This window comes from Petaurus breviceps, unplaced genomic scaffold (genome assembly GCF_028583685.1).
Source record: "Petaurus breviceps papuanus isolate PSGF00001 unplaced genomic scaffold, PetGlider_PUasm1.0 189, whole genome shotgun sequence".
In the NCBI taxonomy this organism is placed as follows: domain Eukaryota; kingdom Metazoa; phylum Chordata; class Mammalia; order Diprotodontia; family Petauridae; genus Petaurus; species Petaurus breviceps.
The window spans coordinates 31,590,436-31,608,809 of NW_027185809.1; the positions used below are offsets into that span (position 1 = coordinate 31,590,436).

The 18,374-nt window shown below is 37.4% G+C and overlaps 1 protein-coding gene across 3 annotated transcripts in view; it reads left to right on the forward strand.

The window, feature by feature from the left end:
- Positions 1 to 18,374, forward strand: part of YLPM1 (YLP motif containing 1) — an 87,219-nt gene that overhangs the window by 26,312 nt on the left and 42,533 nt on the right. For all 3 annotated transcript variants that reach the window (XM_069092230.1, XM_069092229.1, XM_069092228.1), the window contains exons 5-15: positions 1,660 to 3,870; positions 7,611 to 7,740; positions 8,460 to 8,841; positions 11,980 to 12,072; positions 12,287 to 12,482; positions 12,951 to 13,093; positions 15,165 to 15,319; positions 16,106 to 16,168; positions 17,229 to 17,348; positions 17,632 to 17,808; positions 17,894 to 17,977. In XM_069092230.1, coding sequence (XP_068948331.1) covers positions 1,660 to 3,870; positions 7,611 to 7,740; positions 8,460 to 8,841; positions 11,980 to 12,072; positions 12,287 to 12,482; positions 12,951 to 13,093; positions 15,165 to 15,319; positions 16,106 to 16,168; positions 17,229 to 17,348; positions 17,632 to 17,808; positions 17,894 to 17,977 — 3,754 coding nt within the window. The remainder of the gene's footprint in view (positions 1 to 1,659; positions 3,871 to 7,610; positions 7,741 to 8,459; positions 8,842 to 11,979; positions 12,073 to 12,286; positions 12,483 to 12,950; positions 13,094 to 15,164; positions 15,320 to 16,105; positions 16,169 to 17,228; positions 17,349 to 17,631; positions 17,809 to 17,893; positions 17,978 to 18,374) is intronic.

An 18,374-nucleotide genomic window follows, 5' to 3' on the forward strand; every position in this document is an offset into this window, starting at 1 on the left:
TCCCCCCCACTAAACCTTTCCTAGTAACATACTTATTTGAAATAGACTTTATCTGAGAGTGTATATAGCATTCTGTACCTGTGCTGTGGCCAGCATCTTTAGGAAAGTGGTTTGATTGTGTCTTTCCGAGGACCAAGATGTAGTCTTAACCTTGATTTTAATAGTTTATGAAAACAGAGTTTTTGATCTCTGTTCTCCAAACTAGAAGTTTTAATTACTTTCATTCAAAGTCTGTTTAAAGTACAGCTCTTGAACAAGATAATTATTTCAAGCACAATATACATTTTATATCCAGCCATACTCATAGTTTCTATGATTTAAAAAACTCTCAATTTGCACCTCAAGTGTCTTACCATTAATCTGGGGGTCATAGCAGTTGTATTTTAGCTTCTATACACTCATAGAATTTTAAATGTGGCCAAGACCCTAGAGATCATCTAATTATACAGTCCCTCTGAAGCCTAAAGAATTTAACTGACTTTTCTTCATTCTTTTAAGTTATTGGTGGTAGGTAGAGTGCCATGAATAGGACCCACTTCTCTGAATTCTTTTACCATTCTACCATGTCATCTCTCATGAATATTAATTGTATCTGAATTGCTTTTTTCTTATCATAGGGACTCCCTGCCAGATCCCACCTGTGTAAAATCTGACCCCGTGGAATAATTTTTCTTGTACTTGAGATAAACATGCTTGAAATTTCACCAAAAAGATTCTGCTTTAGGGGTGGCTAGTTGGCACAGTGAATAGAGCACTGGCCCTGGAGTCAGGAGGACCTGGGTTCAAATCGGGCCTCAGACACTTAACACTTACTAGCCATGTGACCTTGGGCAAGTCACTTAACCCCAAATTGCCCTGCCCTTCCCCTCCCAAAAAAGAAAGCAAAAAAAAAAGATTCTGCTTTAAAGAGAGCCAAACTATTATAAGTCCCAAAACAAAGTAACATTTTCTTTCCTGTCATTGTAATGTAACCAACTGAAATATTATCCTTGTCCATTTTTCATAAAATTCAAAACTACATATATGAAATATGACTCAAACTCTCTCTTAAAACTTTTCTTTGAAATAGCATCCCAAATAAAACCTTAATGCTCAACTATTGACATGTTTAATTTTAAGGGCTTATATAATATTGTATCATATTACTAAAAGTATTAAAAATCATCCAATTTTTAATTCTCATTTGTTTCATTAGCATCTTAAGAGATACTACTAAAGACAGTGGGTTTGGAGATTGTTACTTTTAAAATGAAAGGACTTTGTTGTCATTGTATATAAATTCTATTCTCTAAACTGTACCTTTTTAGTTATTAGCATGCTTTTATAAACCATAAATTTCTATATTGTTTAGTTATTATTTATATTATAATGATATTTATTTCCTAGAGAATCAGGTGATAGTGATGGGATTTTAAAAATTTGTTCTGAGACTTATTTAATATTATTGTTCTAGAGTTGCCTGTGGGTCATAGTTTGCCAAACTTTGCTCTAGAGCACTGGTTCCAAGATGCAAGTTAGTATATTAGCTTCATTGAAACTATTAATGAAAGAAATATTTATGGGTTTAAAATACTTATAAGATAAATGTCTTACAAATGTGGGTTTTCTTTCTACCATACTGATTTAGGTTCCTTAAAATGTATCTTACTTTGTTTATAGGTTTGATGGTCCGCGAGGGAGATTTGATGCACCAGGAGCAAGATGTGAAGGACCGAGACCCAAAGGACCTCGTTTTGAAGGGCATCGTTCAGATGGACCAAGACCCAAATATGAAGGGCACCACTCAGAGGGTGCCTCTAAAAGCAAGTGGGGAACAATTCCCCGGGGGCCAGCATCTCAGTTTTATATTTCTTCAAATACTCCTCAGGGCCCTCGACAGAGTGGACCGCAGTGGAGAGGTTCTAAGCCACCTTATGGGCAGCAGCAGCATTCACAGAAATCACAAACAGAGTCTCATCTAGGAAACAAGGAACCTTTAACGGACCCCAGCAGTGGCCAACAAAAGAGCAACAGAATGTCACCGACTCCGTTTTCTCTTACTGCAGATGCAAAGGACTCTAAGTCGTTTCAGTCCAATGAGAAACTGAAAGATACTCAACATGATGTTTCCCAAACTGAAGTCCAAGGAGGACCTAATGATCCTTCAAAATGGAGCCAGAATTCGCAAAATATGGAGAAACAAATAGACAAAACTGGCCAGCCATTATCTGTACAATGCCAGAAACCTTTTGCAAACAAATCTTCTATTCAATCAACTTTCCCCTCACGAACAGGAGGAATGGATGGAGGAGGACCACCATCTATACCATCATTAACTGCAAATAATGATTTAAAATCTGTGGGTGTTGGTATCCCTCAATTAGAAAACAACCAGGACAAAGGTTTGCCTAGGCTAGATAACAGAGATCATAGACCAGAAGGCAGTAGAGGTAGCAGTTCATCTTACAGAGGTAGGGGACAAGGAAGAATTGAAGACATGCGTGATAAGGGCCTGACAAACAGAGGGAGAGGACAAATAATCAATCAGGGCCCTGGAATGGGCAAACCAGAAGACATTAGAGAGAAAGTGATAGGCAGAAGGGAAGAGAGTCGAGAGAAGATAGGCAGGCAAGAAGGTAGTCGAGAGAGGGTGATGGGAAGACGATCAGGCAGCCGAGATAGAGGGTTAGGGAGGTTGGGAAGTGGTAGGGATAAAATTCCAGGTGGTCAGGCAGATATCCAGGATAGGGGGAGAGCTGGCAGCCGGGAAAGGGGACCTCCCCGGAGGGCCAACAGTCAAGAGAGAGGACCTCCTAGAAGGGCTGGGAGCCGGGAGAGAGGACTTCCACTCCACAGGGCTGGGAGCAGGGAGAGGGGACCTCTTCGGCGACCTGGAAGTCGGGAAAGGGGTCTGGGCAGACCAGAATTTGGTCGGGATAAAGGTATACCCAGACTAGAACCTGGTAATGTAGATAAATCCATTAGGATGGGAGATGGGGAAAAAATGCCCCCTTATCATCGAGATGAAGCATCTAGGGCTCCCTGGAATCATGGAGAGGATAGAGGACATGAAGATTTTTCATTAGATGGTAGAAATGTCCCTCCATTAGAACGGGAAAGACTTGATGATTGGGACAGAGAGAGATATTGGAGAGAATGTGAACCAGATTATCAAGATGATGTAGATCCATACAACAGAGAGGACAGATTTTCGTTGCCACCTTCTCGGTCCCATGATGTCGATCGGCGAGGACCTTGGTGGGATGATTGGGATAGAGATCGGGATATGGATCGAGACTTTAGGGATATGGACAGGGACATGGACCGGGACCGGGAAAGGGAGAGGGACCGGGACCAGATGGGAAGACCTATGGATATGTATGATCGAGAATTGGATAGAGAATGGGACAGAGATTACATGAGACCAGTGGATGACCAAGAATCACAATTTCATGAACGTGATATTCCTCCACTTCCACCTTTGCCACCTCTGCCTCCTCTTCCACCTTTGGATAGATATCGTGATGACAGGTGGAGAGATGAAAGAGATAGAGATCACATGTATGATCGGGACCTTCGTGACAGGGGGGAATTAAGAATTCGAGAATATCCTGAGAGAGGAGAAACATGGCGGGAAAAAAGAGATTACCTTCCTGAGCGAATGGACTGGGAGAGAGAACGATTGTCAGACAGATGGTACCCATCTGATGTAGACAGACATTCCCCTATGGGGGATCATTTGCCACCTATTCCTCCATCACACCACTCTTCTGAAATGTTGGGAGCAGAAGGAAACTTGGACTCTGATCAGTCTATTGGAGGGGTAATGGTCCTTAGTCAAAGGCAGCATGAAATAATTTTGAAAGCTGCACAGGAACTGAAAATGCTACGGTAAGTTAACTACTGAAGATAATTTTTAAGTCAAAAAAGTACTTAAACTGTTCTTCAGAATGGTCTGATTTACTTTGTTGGAATTACCTTCTTAGTTCTTTTCAAGTAGTTTTTATTTGGTATTTGGTACTTCAATTTTTATGGAAGATGAAAATTCTTTCTGTGATGTATGTTTGCTTGGTGGGACTTTATTGGGGATGAGATGATGTTTTCATAGGACTACAGGCATTTGAGCAGAAAGTGAGTCTGGTGATTTTCAGTTTACTTCTGACCACAGTCTCTTGTGCCTCTCCTCTGTTTCTGTGGCCACCACCTTTATTTTAGGCCTCTAATTCTTGTCTACACTAACTTGTATCTCTTATAAGCCTTCTAACTTGCATCCCTGCTTCTGAATTTCTGCCTTCTAATTTGTTAATCCCATTGTTGCCAAAGTAATCTTTCTAAGGTACAGATTGGTCACTTTTTTTGGTGACCAAAATACAGATTTTGAGTCAGTCTGGACTACTTGCCCTTTTCTGCCTTCAAGCTCTAGGACAAGAAAGTGATATTAATATGACATTGCATTTGTGCATACCATTCTTCATACTCTGAAATACTGTTTTTTATGCCATCAGTGTTCTAATTTGTCAGAGGCAATTTTTTGTGGTCCTCCTTTCCCCCTTCCCTCCCCAACACAATTATGAGCTAAGGGGTGAAGACTGTCATTTTTCATCTTTGAATCTCCAGCACCTAGCATAGTACCTTTAATGAGCCTTTGAATTGAACTGATCCGTGTGAATTATAAATTTATGCCCTAAAATACAAAAATTGAAAATGGATATTTGATCTTTATAAATCTCTTGACAGCAATTTGATTGTGTTTTTGTGTTTACTTTTAAGTACTCATTTCTTTGAGTCATGACATCTTCTTTATTTTTCGTGATGAATAATTTATTTTCTGCTTTCAGTGGACCATTTTTTTATATTGGATGTGAGAGGATCAGTGCTTCCTGGTCTTTGTCATAATTTTGAAATGCTCTATCAATCTTAAGTTTCTCATAGTTAAATCCCCAGGATTCTTTGGTTTACTTCTTCTGGAAATTTAAACCTTAATTGTAACTGGAAGTGGCTACCATTATTTGAGGTTATTACTGTTTTTACATAATGAAATATTTTCTACAGTGGAATGGGAAATAGAATCTAAATTTTTTGAATCCTAGTCCAGTGTTATATATACCGTAATTTACACCATGAAAACATTTGTCTTATTATGGAGTAGGAACTTAAGAAGTACATGGCAGCTTAACTAGTCTTTAGTAATTCTTCAGAAACTTTTGATTAGATTCTGGGATAGTCCTTTATGCAATATCCAATCCATTAATCTAGTAGACATTTATTAATGTGCCAAACACATGTGCTCAATGCTGGGGATACAATTAATGAAAAGAAAGACAGTCCCTGCCCTCAAGGAGCTTACAACATTCCCTGGATGTTGGTAATCCAGGCTACCAGATTATAGATAGATTATACCAGTTAAATATATAACTAAAGTTCTAGGACAAGTCCTATTATCATAGGACGCTATGATAATAAAGAGTCACAGTAGGGAAAAATGAAGAGCCTGGCTGCCCATCTAGAATTATTGGCTAGAGAAATCTGTTACAGACACCGTGAGTCTGAGAAAGTAACATTATAGACTCTAGAAAGCATATTTTCGTAGAAGAAAGACCTGGCTCTTTTTCCTTCAGAACTCCTGGAAAGTAGGGGGAGCAGTAGATGTGTGCTATAGAATATTAATAATATATTCTTATTTGCTATGCTCTCTCTTTAACCCTAAGTTTCAATTTTTAGAAATAGTTATTTTTATATATGTTAAATCACTTTAAAAACTTTTCCCAGTATCACTTCCCTTCCCAGAGAGCCACCTCATCTAACAGTATTTTTAAGGACAAAAAAGAAAGAAAATAAAAAAAAATATTTAGCAAAACTGTTCAGTAGATTGCAAAAATCTGAAAATATGTGTAATCTATCATACTGATCAACCTGCTTCTGTAGTAGAGTAGGGTAAAAAGCTGTCTTTTCATATCTCTTCTTTGGAAACAACTTGTTCTTTGTAATTTTGCATTCACTTTTTATTTTTTTGTTGTAGATGTTCTGTTTTCATTGTTTTAGTTACTGTGTACATTGTTTTCTTTCCTCTGCTTACTTTATCCTGCTTCTTTGCTTTCTCTGTATTTTTTTCTGTGCCTTTTCTGTACTTCTCTGTATTTTTTTTTTTTTTGCTCTTTGGAGGTCAGATTGGGGTGAAGTGACTTGCCCAAGGTCACATGGCTAGTTTTTGTGTTACGTGTCTGAGGTCAGATTTGAACTCAGGTCCTCCTGATTCCAGGGCTGGTGCTCTATTCACTCTGTCACTTCGCCGCCACATATTTCTTTGTATTTATCATATTTTGCCATTTCTTATAGGACAGTAATATTCCATTTCATTTGCATGTTACAGTTTTTTAGCCATTCTACAATTGATGGACACCTACTTGGTTTCCTGTTTTTTGTTATCACAAAAAATGCTGCTATGTAAATTGTTGGGTGTATATGAGGACTTTTCTGTGACCTACTTGTGACTTTTTTGTGATCCAGCCTAGCAGTATGGAATCTCTGGGTTAAAGGTTATGGATATTTTAGTCACTTTGCATAATTCTAAATTGTTTTCCAAAATGGAATGTACTGATTCATGGCTCCACCAACAATGTACCAGTGTGTCTTTTCCTGAAACCCCTCCAATGCTATTCCTATCTTTTGTCATCTTTGCTGTTTTGCAGGGTGTGAGGTGAAACCTCAGTGTTTTAATTTATATTTCTTTTAATGACTTGGATCATTCTTACATGTGGTTGCTAATAGTTTGCAACTCTTCTTTTAAGAATTATTTTTTTTATCATTTGACCCCTTAGCTTTTGGGGAATGACTGTTCTAAGTTTCATTTTTTAATGAAAAAATTTTCACTTATTACTAAATATGTCATATTGGATTGTTTATCCTTTCCTGAAAAGTAGTGTTACCTTTGATATGCCTGAAAATTATTTTTCTCTGATTTTAGTATCTGCTAATTTAATCTCAGCTTCTTGTAATTATAGTTATTTCTATCTCATCCAAACACAGAAATACAGTATAAGAAATAATCATAATACTTAAGAATAATACAAGGAAACATTGTACGGCTGCTGTGGAAAGTCAGCATGACACTGACATATATTAAAAGAAGTATGACTTAGAAGGCCCAGAAGTCTCCACTGTGTTGTGAGCTAGTCCCTTGTTATTATGTCCAGTTTGGGGATATTGTATTTTTAAAAGTTCTTAGAGAAATTGGAATAAGTCCAAAGTCCAAAATAAATAAAACCAATTCATGTTTAATATTTGGGCACAAAAATAAACAAGAGGAAATGGGCTTAGAACATGAAGGTAAAAAAACAGAAAGATAACACTTGATTATCAGATAAAACCCTGAAATGCATATAGAAATTGTAAAATCTCTGTTCAAATGGTGCCTTAAGAAGAAAATGGCCATTGGTTTTCAGTGGGTTAGCTCTTAACCTACCTTGAGGCAGAGATCAACATTTGAAGTCTTTTTGTGTTGGGGTGTTCTGCTTTTTTTTTCCTTTGGGGAGTATAGGGAATGTTGTAAATTTTCTCCTTGAGCATCAGTCATAAGTGCTTTACAAAAGTACTAAGACAGGGCATGACCATTTCTGACAATGTGCACACAGAGAACAGAAAGAACAGCTTCAGAAACTCAAAGATTTTGCCGCTGAGCCACAGGCCCCTGACCTTCCCCCACCGCCACCTGAGACACCAAGACTTCAGGCCACATCTGCACGGCCACCTGGGATCTTTCAGGTAAGAAATAGGATGTATTTTCAGGGTTGTAGGCTTAGCAAAAAAGAGGCAAAGGGGCAGCTAGGTGGCACAGTAAATAGAGCACCAGCCCTGGAATCAGGAAGACCTGAGTTCAAATCCGGCCTCAGACACTTGACACACTTAGAGCTGTGTGACCTAGGGCAAGTCATTTAACCTCGATTGCCTTGCCTTCCCCCCTCAAAAAAAAAAAAGTGGCAAAAACCATACAGAAGATGGAATCCTATCTGTTTTCTTTCATTCCTTGATCTCTTTACTCAGTATAAACAAAAGTGTAACAAACTCATGATATAATAATTTTTGATTGCTTAGTGAAGCAGCATTCCACACTCTTTCATTAAGCTTAACTTATTCTGTGCAGAATACTCTAAGGATTTGGGGCATAGTATGGAAGAAGATAGAAAGTTCAGATAAGATATGGTCTATATTTATCAATATATGTTCTTGATAGATCTTATAACAAAACTTAAAGCTGCAGTGGTCCTGGAAAGATTGGATGTTAATATTGGAAAAATTAGAAAAAAAAATGTTAGAAGGAAAGCAGTGTGTGTAGAGGCATTTGCTTTACTTTATGGCCCATGCCATAAATTTACAACAGGGCTAAGACCACCCATCACAGACATATATACTGTTGATAACCCAGGTGTCTTTAATTATGGGAGCAATTTGTATACTTAGTAAATCTTTTACTCTTTGTAAAGCCTCCAGGATCCTACAGGCCACCTCCTCCTATGGGTAAACCACCCCTTCCAGGGATGAGACAGTCTGCTCCATCAGCAAGACCATCTATTCCTATGGCAAGGCCACCTGTCCCAATCCCACCTCCCCCTCCTGTGGTAAAGCCACAGCCTGCTGCTATGGATCAAGAACGTTGGGATGAAGATTCTTTCCATGGACTCTGGGATACAAATGAAGATAAAGGACTGAATTCAGAATATACCTCAGAAACAGGCCCACCATCCGTTGCAATGAAAGCACCACCTATTCATCCTTCTATTCCCCCTCCAAGCCCAATTCCTGTGGTTATGCAGTCAATGTCTAAACCTCCAGTGCAGCAGACAGTGGATTATGGCCATGGTCGAGGTAACAATGATTTACTTGTATTCCTAGTATTAGGTAATGAGAAATCTCAAGAAAGTTTTGCTCTGTAATGTATGCTTCATGTATCTTCTGCTATAACCTAATCATCTTATTGCAATATATTTAACTGTTTCCTTGTGTTAAGTTGTGAAACCAAACACTTGGGAGTAGTTTTAAAATTCAGGCATTTAGTCCCTATTCTTACTGGGGTTTTTTAACATTTAATTTTTTCCCCTCAATTATATATAAACAAAATTTTTTAACGTTTAATAATTTAACATTTAATTTTGAGTTCCGAATTCTCTTCCTCCCTTCCTCCCCTCCCCACTCAGTGAGAAGGCAAGTGATTTTATATAGATTATACATGTTCAGTCATACAAAACATTTTCATATTGGCTGTGTTGCAAAAGAAAATGTAGACCCAAAACCCCAAGAATAATAAGGAAAGCAAAAACAGTATGCTACAATCTGCATTCAGACTCCATGAGTTCTTTCTCTGGAGGTGGGTAGCATTTTTCCTCATAAATATTTCAGAATTGTCTTGGATCGTTGTATTGCTAAGAGTAGCTAAGCCATTCACGATTAATCACCAACCAGTATTGTTATTGTGTATGTACAATGTTTTCCTGGTTCTGATCATTTCAGTCTGCATCAGTTCATGCAAGTCTTCCCAGTTTTTTCTGAAAGCATCCTTCTCATCATTTTTTTTTTTAAGCAATTGGGGTTAAGTAATTTGCTCAAGGTTACACGGCCAGGTGTTTCTGGGTGGGTGCTAAGTGTCTGAGCCTGGATTCGATCCTCAGGTCATCCCGACACTGGAGCCGGTGCTCTTACTCGCTGAGCCACCTGGCCACCCTCTTCTCATCATTTCGTATAGTATTCCATCATAATTATATACCACAACTTGTTTAGCCATTCTGCAGTTGATGGTCATCCCCTCACATGACTGTGGATAGTTTTAATTTATTCTTTTGAAAACTGCCTGTTTATATCCTTTAACCATTTATCAACTGGGAAATGACTCATATTCATATAAGTATGACTTATTATATATTTGAAAAATAAGGCCTTTATTAGAGAAACTTGCTATAATTTTTTTTCCTCAGTTTCCTGCTTTCCTTCTAATCTTGGCTACATTGGTTTTGTTTGTGCAAAATCTTTTTAATTTGATGTAATCAAAATTATCCATTTTATAGTCCTGCAGTGCTCTCTGTCTCTTATTTGGTCATAAATTCTTCCTTTATTCATAAACTTGACAGGTAAAATATTCCCATTCTTACTATTACTACTTTGTATAACCTTGTTACTGTCCCTCTTCCTCAATAAAATGATGTACAAGTGTATTTGTCAAAGGAAATAAGTATTCATGAGTTCAGTTGACATATCTAGAGAAAAGATCCAGTGAGTTAAGAAGCATTTATTACTTAAAATAAGTACCTGCTACATGCCAGGGGCTGTGCCATGTGCTAGAGATATGAATATGAAGACTGAATCCAAAAGGAGCTTACATTCTGATGGGGAAGACTACAAGTACATATAAGTATATGGAGAATACATATAAAGTGAATATATACAAAGTATTTAAAAGTACAAGCAGGCAGCTAAGTAGTTGGCAGGTATGCTTGATTAAGAATACTTATAACAATAAGAAGTATGTGATAGTAACTCCCCTAACTCCACTGTGGGGGATGGGAGTGGGGCGGAGGCCGTGAGTATGCAAGACTGCATGTAATGTCATTTTTCTTTTGATGTGTTGAACATTTTTGCTGAATATTTTCTGTCCTCTTTAAAGAAAAAAACAAAACCAGAACTTAATTATAATGTTAGTAACTCTTGGACAGGGGGAATATAAGCAATCTAAAAACAATATATCAAATCATTAGAAAAAATAATAGTATTTACTCAGCCCTTTACATATGTTATTTAATCCTTATAACTACCCTGATAAAGTATTATTCTCATTTTGCAGATAAGGAAACTGTCCAAAAGAGGTGATGTGACCAGCTCAAGTCACATCACAGTTTAGTGTTCGAGGCAGGATTTTGTACTCTGGTCTTCCTAATCCCACATTTAGTGCTCCATCCATGACACCAACCAGTTGCCTCTTACTTGTAAAAGAATCATGAAACTAAAATATTGGTAGAAAAAATTTCCACCAAAGGCATTAGCTGAGAGAGAGTGAGAGAAAGAAAGAGAGAGAGAGAAACAAGAATGAGAACATTGTACATTTGCTTTATAAGCACTAATTTTATTTTGCCATGGCCAAAGAAATCAGCAAGTAGCCCACCTATTAGTGATGATTCTCTTTATATTTAGGCTGGTCCTAAAGCAGACATAGACTGTTGAGTTAGAACCATTTTGGAAACCTTTACTATGATAGAGCCTTCCAGAACTTGCCTCCCATTGATGCAGCTATGAAGACTCCAGGGTCACCCTCATGCCATCTTGAGGCATTGGAATAGGAATTTAGTGACAAAGATGTTACCAAGCTCTCTTTGTGCCAATATTTCTTGTGTTACTTTCTGCCTCTCTTTTTATTTTATTTCCTCTGTTTTTCTTTCCTCAGATTTATGTTACTAAGCCTAATTTAGTTTTGTTGTTTCAGTGCCAGTAATACTATTCTGGCTATCCAGATCATTGAAATACAATGTAATACAGACTTGAATGTCATTTTCAAAAGTTTATGTTAATGCATAACTTTTTGTGGATGAATTAATTTCTGAATCCCATCTTTTAAGAAGTGAAGCTAATTGGCAAATATTGTTGACATACAAGACCTAAGAAATTTTTTTTTTCCAGAAAAAATAATTTTCCTCAAAGACTTTAACTCTTGCAACACAGGTTTCTCACATCCTGAATTTGGTAGCCAACTCAGGAGTTCTTGTTGAAGAGGTCCTATGTGTGGCAGGACAGTGTGTGTATCTGAAGTAGGAAATCAGTAAAGAAGTTTGTATCAAACTCTTTTATTTTTTCTCTTTTGCTATAATTATAAAATATACACCCAGAAGTCTTTCTTAAGGTCACAATACAAGTGAATGTGTTAAACCCATCCAGAAAGTTCATAGCGCCTAAATCTTACCAGGTTACTTATCTACCTTATGTGTCACACTAAGTATTTTTATTCCTGATCTTGCTTACCAGACATATCCACCAATAAAGTTGAGCAGATACCTTATGGGGAGAGAATAACTCTGCGTCCTGACCCTCTACCTGAAAGATCACCTTTTGAGACAGGTAAAAAATGCCCTGAAATGAACCCTTTAAAACCCTTTAGGATGTGAATTTTTTATATTTCCTTTTGAGTTGGTAACAGTTGCTTTTCTAACACCCACTTTTGTGGTATCCAAAAGTTCAAATTTTAGTTGATTACAGTAATCTGTACACTAAATTCATCTTTCACTATAGGTTTGAGATTATTTTATTTACTTCACATTATTTGTTTTTCTAGAGCACCCAGGCCAACGAGACCGCTATGATAGAGATAGGGATCGTGAGCCTTATTTTGATCGTCAGAGCAATGTCATGGTAGATCACAGAGATTTTAAAAGAGATCGAGAAACACACAGGGACCGAGACCGTGACCGTGCCATTATTGAATATGATCGTGATCGGTTTGACAGAGATCGCCGTCCTCGGGAGGACCGGTATGCTGCAGAAAATTCTCTTTGCACAAATTACATTACTGTGTTAGCTATGCAGATTACTATAAACCCAGGGCCCACAATTAATTAATCAATCAGGCTTTACAGAAACTTAATTAACTGCATATTTAGATTCTTATGTACATTAATTTGGGTGGGAAAAGAACTGTGAATCCATTTTTGTTACGCAAGTATTTATGTTTCCTGGAATTCTCTGGAATAATAAGGCCAGGGAAGAGGTAAAATTTGTTGGAAGAGAGAGGAGGTAACCTTGTAGAAAAAGGTGAGTCCAGTACATGCTTAAAATAAGCAGATGATCTTTGCAGCTCAACCTTTTTTTGAATGAATGTGTAACACTGATCTGTATAATAAAGCAGTATAAAATGTAAAGTATCTATGATAAGGGTTAGAGTTATGGTTATTTTGCAAGCCAAAGTGCCACTAATTGTCCCTTTTTTTTTTTTAAATCAGGGCACCTCCAATCACACCCAGGACACAGTCTTATCGTGATAAAAAAGAGCACTCCTCATCCAGACGTGGTGGATTTGACAGGCCTTCATATGAACGGAAAACTGAGAGGCCAGCTTATGACCATGGGCCTTCTATGTTTGGAGGTAAAGAAATGCCTCAGTAAATATTAGGACATTGAGAATATTACCATTGGGAGAGCTTTTTCATTGTCACTATATGTTAGAATGAAGTTTTTTCACATGTGTTTCTTTTCATTCAAATGAAACTGATCTCTCCAATGTTATCAATGATCTTCCAGTTGCCAAATCTAATGGTCTGTTCTTATTTCTTATCCTTCAGGACTTCTCTGCAGCATTTGACACTATTAATCTCTTCTCTGGTTTTTCATGACATTACTTTACCAGATCATTATTTATGTCTTGCCCAGTAACACTGGGTGTGCCAAAAGGCTCTGTCTTAAGCCTCTTCTCTTTCGTTTCTATATTCTCACTAGATTTCATCAACTCCCTTGGATCTAGTTATATATTCAGATATATTCTCTCTATGCAATTACTCCCAGAGTTATAGATCAACCCTACTTTCTCTATTGAGATCTACTTACTGATCAAGAACTGTGTCTTGGACATTGATAAGTGGATATCCCATAGAACCCTAGTTTCCTTCTCTGTAAATGAAGGGGTTGGACTACTACTACTACTACTACTACTACTACTACTCTGAGGTCCCTTCTAGCTCTAAATGTGATCCTCAGATTCTAAGATCTCAAATTCAATATGTCCAAAGCACACTCTTTATCTTTCCCTCCCAAGCCCCATTCTTCTAAAATTTTCCTGTTACTTTCAAGGGTGTTCATCTTAAATTTCTCTCTCTCCATCCTTACCCCATTAATCCAGTTAACCATCTTAGCTTGTTTCTATCTCTACAACATCTCTTGAGTAGATTGTCTTCTCTGTGATCATATAACCACACAACTACTTGAGACCTTGTACTCCAGACTTCTTGCCTGGACAATATTGCAGGAGCCTCCTAATAGGTCTCTTGCTCGTTCAATTCCTCTTCCACATAGCTACCAAACTGTGACTTAAGGCATGAGACTTACAGTCCCTTCCTCAGTAAATTCCAGTGGCTGCATTAAATATAAAGTCTTCATGCTGGCATTTAAAACACAGCCTGGCCCTTCTTTTCCTTCTATTCTTCTTACATATTACTTCACACACTCTGTGACCCAGCCCTGTTGACCTACTTACTGTTAAACACTTCATACATATGCTCCATCTCCCACCTCCCTGCCTTTATACTGGCAGTCCCTCAGATAATGGAGTTCTTTCTCTTATTATTTCTATCTCTTGGAGCTTGTGGCTTCCTTCAAGATAGCTCAGACACACCCCTCTGCAGGAGATCTTTTCTGGTCTCCCCAGATGATAGTGTCTTCCCTGCTAAACCTTGTTATATGCCTATTACCTTGTTATATGTCTATTTAGGTATGGGTTGTCTCTTCCATTAGAATGTAAGCTCCTTAAGGGCTATTTTTTGCTTTTTTTCCAGCAGTGTCTTACATATAGAAAGTATTTAATAGTTGTCATTGTAGGGTAATATGATTTTTCCTTTTTTATTGAAAGTGCTAAAAACCAGCATCTCAGAAATAAGCTAAGTTGATTGTCTTATTAAGGAAAAGAGATATTTTTTTACTCTTTTTTTTTTAAGCCGTTGGGGTTAAGTAACTTGCTCAAGGTTACACGGCCAGTTATTTCTGGGTGTGGTGCTAAGTATCTAAGCCTGGATTCGATCCCCAGGTCATCTTGACACTGGGGCCGGTGCTCTTACTCGCTGTACTACCTGGCTGTCCCGATTTTTTTTACTCTTAAAAGTGTAGAACAGAAGTTTTAGATAAACTATAAGAATACATAATATTTCCCTTTGTATTTCATTTCCTTTAAAAAGGTTGTATTTAGTGTGAACTAGTATAAATTAAGTAGACAGGCATCCTAAAGGCATCCAGATCCTTGGGTATATAATTAAAGCTGCCTATTTCCCTCATTCTGTTTTATTTATATTAACTTAAATTTGTATGAGACTTAAATTTGACAAATTAAATCTTTAAAATAGTCTCTGGATCTTTAGGGTTGATTTAAATTAAATTACCTTTTGATGACTAGAGGGAATTAAGGTTGTTATTTAAGTAAAAAGTAATATATTCAACTACTGAAATTCTAGGAGACCGAAGGACTTACCCTGAAGAACGGATGCCTATGTCTACACCATCACTAAGTCACCAGCCACCTCCAGCCCCTCGGGTAGAAAAGAAACCTGAGTCTAAGAATGTTGATGATATTCTGAAACCACCAGGCCGAGAGAGCAGACCTGAGAGAGTGAGTAGCATGGAGTTGATAAGTTTTCATATAAAAGTACACATAACCCATCTTTACTTTATGCTTTTTGGCACTTTATTCAAAGCAAACATGTAAGTTAGATGCTGTGAGTATTATCATCTCCATTTCACAAATGAAGAAGCTGAGGGGCATAGACACATTGACTGACTTGGGACTGAAACCTTGTTCTTTGAAGAATCCAGGATGTTTTCCATGATGTATCTGAGCCCCTTCGAATCCTGAGTATTTTTAAGTTCCTATACATAAATATAATGTGACAAGTATTTCCTTCCCTAAAGTCATCATGTATTCTGAATTTTTTTAAGCCATTGTAAAATCTTTAAGGAGACTTGGTTTAATTAGATTAATACGTAAGGTTTCAAAAAAATTCTTCAAGTGCCTTATGAAGACACTTAAAAGTGTCTTCACTTCTCTAAGTAGAAGTTAAGAATGGAAGACCTAGATTTTAAACTTCCTTTTATATGAAGTAAAACAGGCAAGAAAAAAAAAGCAGGAGTCTTGATTAGATTGCTTAGGGAAAGGAATTTATTTTTCAAGTTGCTCCTCTAAATGTGTACCCTAAAACCTTTTCATACTATGAAATAGTCAGGTTCTAACTTAGTTATATTTGTTTGCTGATAATTATAGAGAATTGTAGTATGCTTCTATAATTCATAAGGCAGCCTGTTAGGTCCTCAGTTAAGTAAAAGTTTTTATTACACAGAAATTTTTCTGTTAGAGAGAAAGACTAAAAATTTTTTTTCCCCTTTGTGCTTTGTATTTCAGATAGTCGTCATAATGAGAGGATTACCTGGAAGTGGAAAGACACATGTTGCAAAACTTATTCGTGTGAGTTCAGAAAAGACAAAAGAAATTTATTATGATTATTAGCCTTTTTTCTCAGCAGCTTGCTATTTTGAGGTAGAATTCTTTTTTTCTGTTTCTGTTGGTCCCCTGTGCTTTACATTGCTACTGCATGTTATAAGTATTTTTGTTCTCTTTGGCCAAGCTTTCAACTTGTCACTAAATGTACTGGAATAGCTGATGAAAAAGAACCCAGGAAGTTCAGTGAGACAGTTTACACAACAAGTTTGAATCTAATTCATATCTGAACAGCAATCCCTACTACAGTACCTCCAACAAATGGTTATTTAGTCTCTGCTTTTTAAAGACCTCAAGAATGAGGAACTTGATGCTTTTCAAGGCAGCCTAGTCCACTTTTGAACAATGCTGTTTGTTAGGAAGTTTTTCCTTCTGTCAAGCAGAAATCTTATGTATTATGCCTAGTTCTGTCTTGGGAACCAAGTAGAACAGGTCCCTCGTCCATGTGAAATCTCTTCTAAAACTTAAGCATAAGGGGCGGCTAGGTGGCTCAGGGAGTAAGAGCACCGGTTCCAGTGTCAGGATGACCTGGAGATCAAATCCAGGCTCAGATACTCAGCCCCACACCCAGAAATAACTGGCTGTGTAACCTTGAGCAAGTTCCTTAACCCTGATTGCTTTAAAAAAAAAAAAAGATTAAAAAAAAAACTTAAGCTTAGCTATCATGTTCTTCTTAAGTCTTTTCTTGAGGCTAAACATCTCTAGTTCCTTCAGTTAATTCATTGTATGGCTTGCTTTTCAGTCCCCTTCCAGTTGTCCTTCTCTGGATATACTTCATTTTTTCAGTGTCCTTTCTAAAATGTGTTTCCCAGAACTAAGCATAGTACTTCATTTGTGGTCTGATTAGGGAAGTATACAGCAAAGTTATAATTTTCCACTTTCTAGATACTGTGCTTCTATGAATGTATCCTAAAATTGCCTTTCTGGTTTCTGAACTAGGAAAATAAGTTTGAATGATTCCTTGGCCTTTAGAGAGCAGGCTTTGTTTTAACTGGAGGAAAATAGTCCTTTTTAAATTGCTTTTTAGGATAAGGAAGTAGAGTGTGGGGGACCTGCACCTAGAGTACTCAGTCTGGATGATTACTTCATCACTGAAGTGGAAAAAGAAGAGAAAGACCCAGATACTGGAAAGAGGGTGAAAAAGAAGGTAAGCTGTATTCCCAATAACTTACTTCTGTGGTTTGGGAAGGAAATTTAAGAAAGATATCTTTAGGAATAGAAATTCTTTTGAGAGGGAAGGAAAAAAAAAAGTCTCCTTTCCCTTCCTCCCCCACCCTAGACATATATAACAGTATTTTTGTGTGTGGAAGTATTAATAAAAAGTTTAGAGATGTGCTTAGAGCTAGTAACTGATTCTCTCCAAGTACTAATTAGATGGCAGGTTTAAACTTCTTTTATTTCTGCTAAACTCTAATCTTTCCTTAAACTAGATGATGGAATATGAGTATGAAGCGGATATGGAGGAAACCTATCGTACCAGCATGTTCAAAACTTTCAAGAAGACCTTGGATGACGGCTTTTTCCCCTTCATAATTCTAGATGCCATTAATGACCGTGTTAGGCATTTTGAACAATTTTGGAGTGCAGCAAAAACCAAGGGCTTTGAGGTACATAGATAATTTAATTTTGTAGTACGTTATGTTGTCACAGTAACTCTGAATGTGTGCTTGATTTCTGATTCTTTCTTTCTAGGTGTATTTAGCTGAAATGAGTGCAGACAACCAGACTTGTGGCAAAAGGAACATCCATGGTAGAAAACTTAAGGAAATTAATAAGGTGATTGTTTTGAAATGTATAGAGTCATCAGCTTTGGAAGATAGTTGGTGGAGCTTCATGAAGATCTTCACTGATATGCTTATAAAAGCCATTTTTCCTTTAGAGTGCCTTTTTAAAAAATCTCTTATGAGATCTTTCAGCTATCATTGTGTTTCGCTGAGAAAGGTGTTGTTAGTACCTGAATGTAACCAGCTAGGCATCAGAACTCTTAGTCTTCCCATTTAGCATAGTGTAGTGAGTATGGAGTTAGACTTGAAGTTAGAAGTCGTTGAGTTGTTTTTCAGTCATTTCTTACTCTCTATGACCCCATTTGGGGTTTTCTTGGCAAAGATACCGCAGTGGTTTGCCATTTCCTTCTCCAGCTCATTTTTTAAATAAGGAGACTGAGGCAAACAGG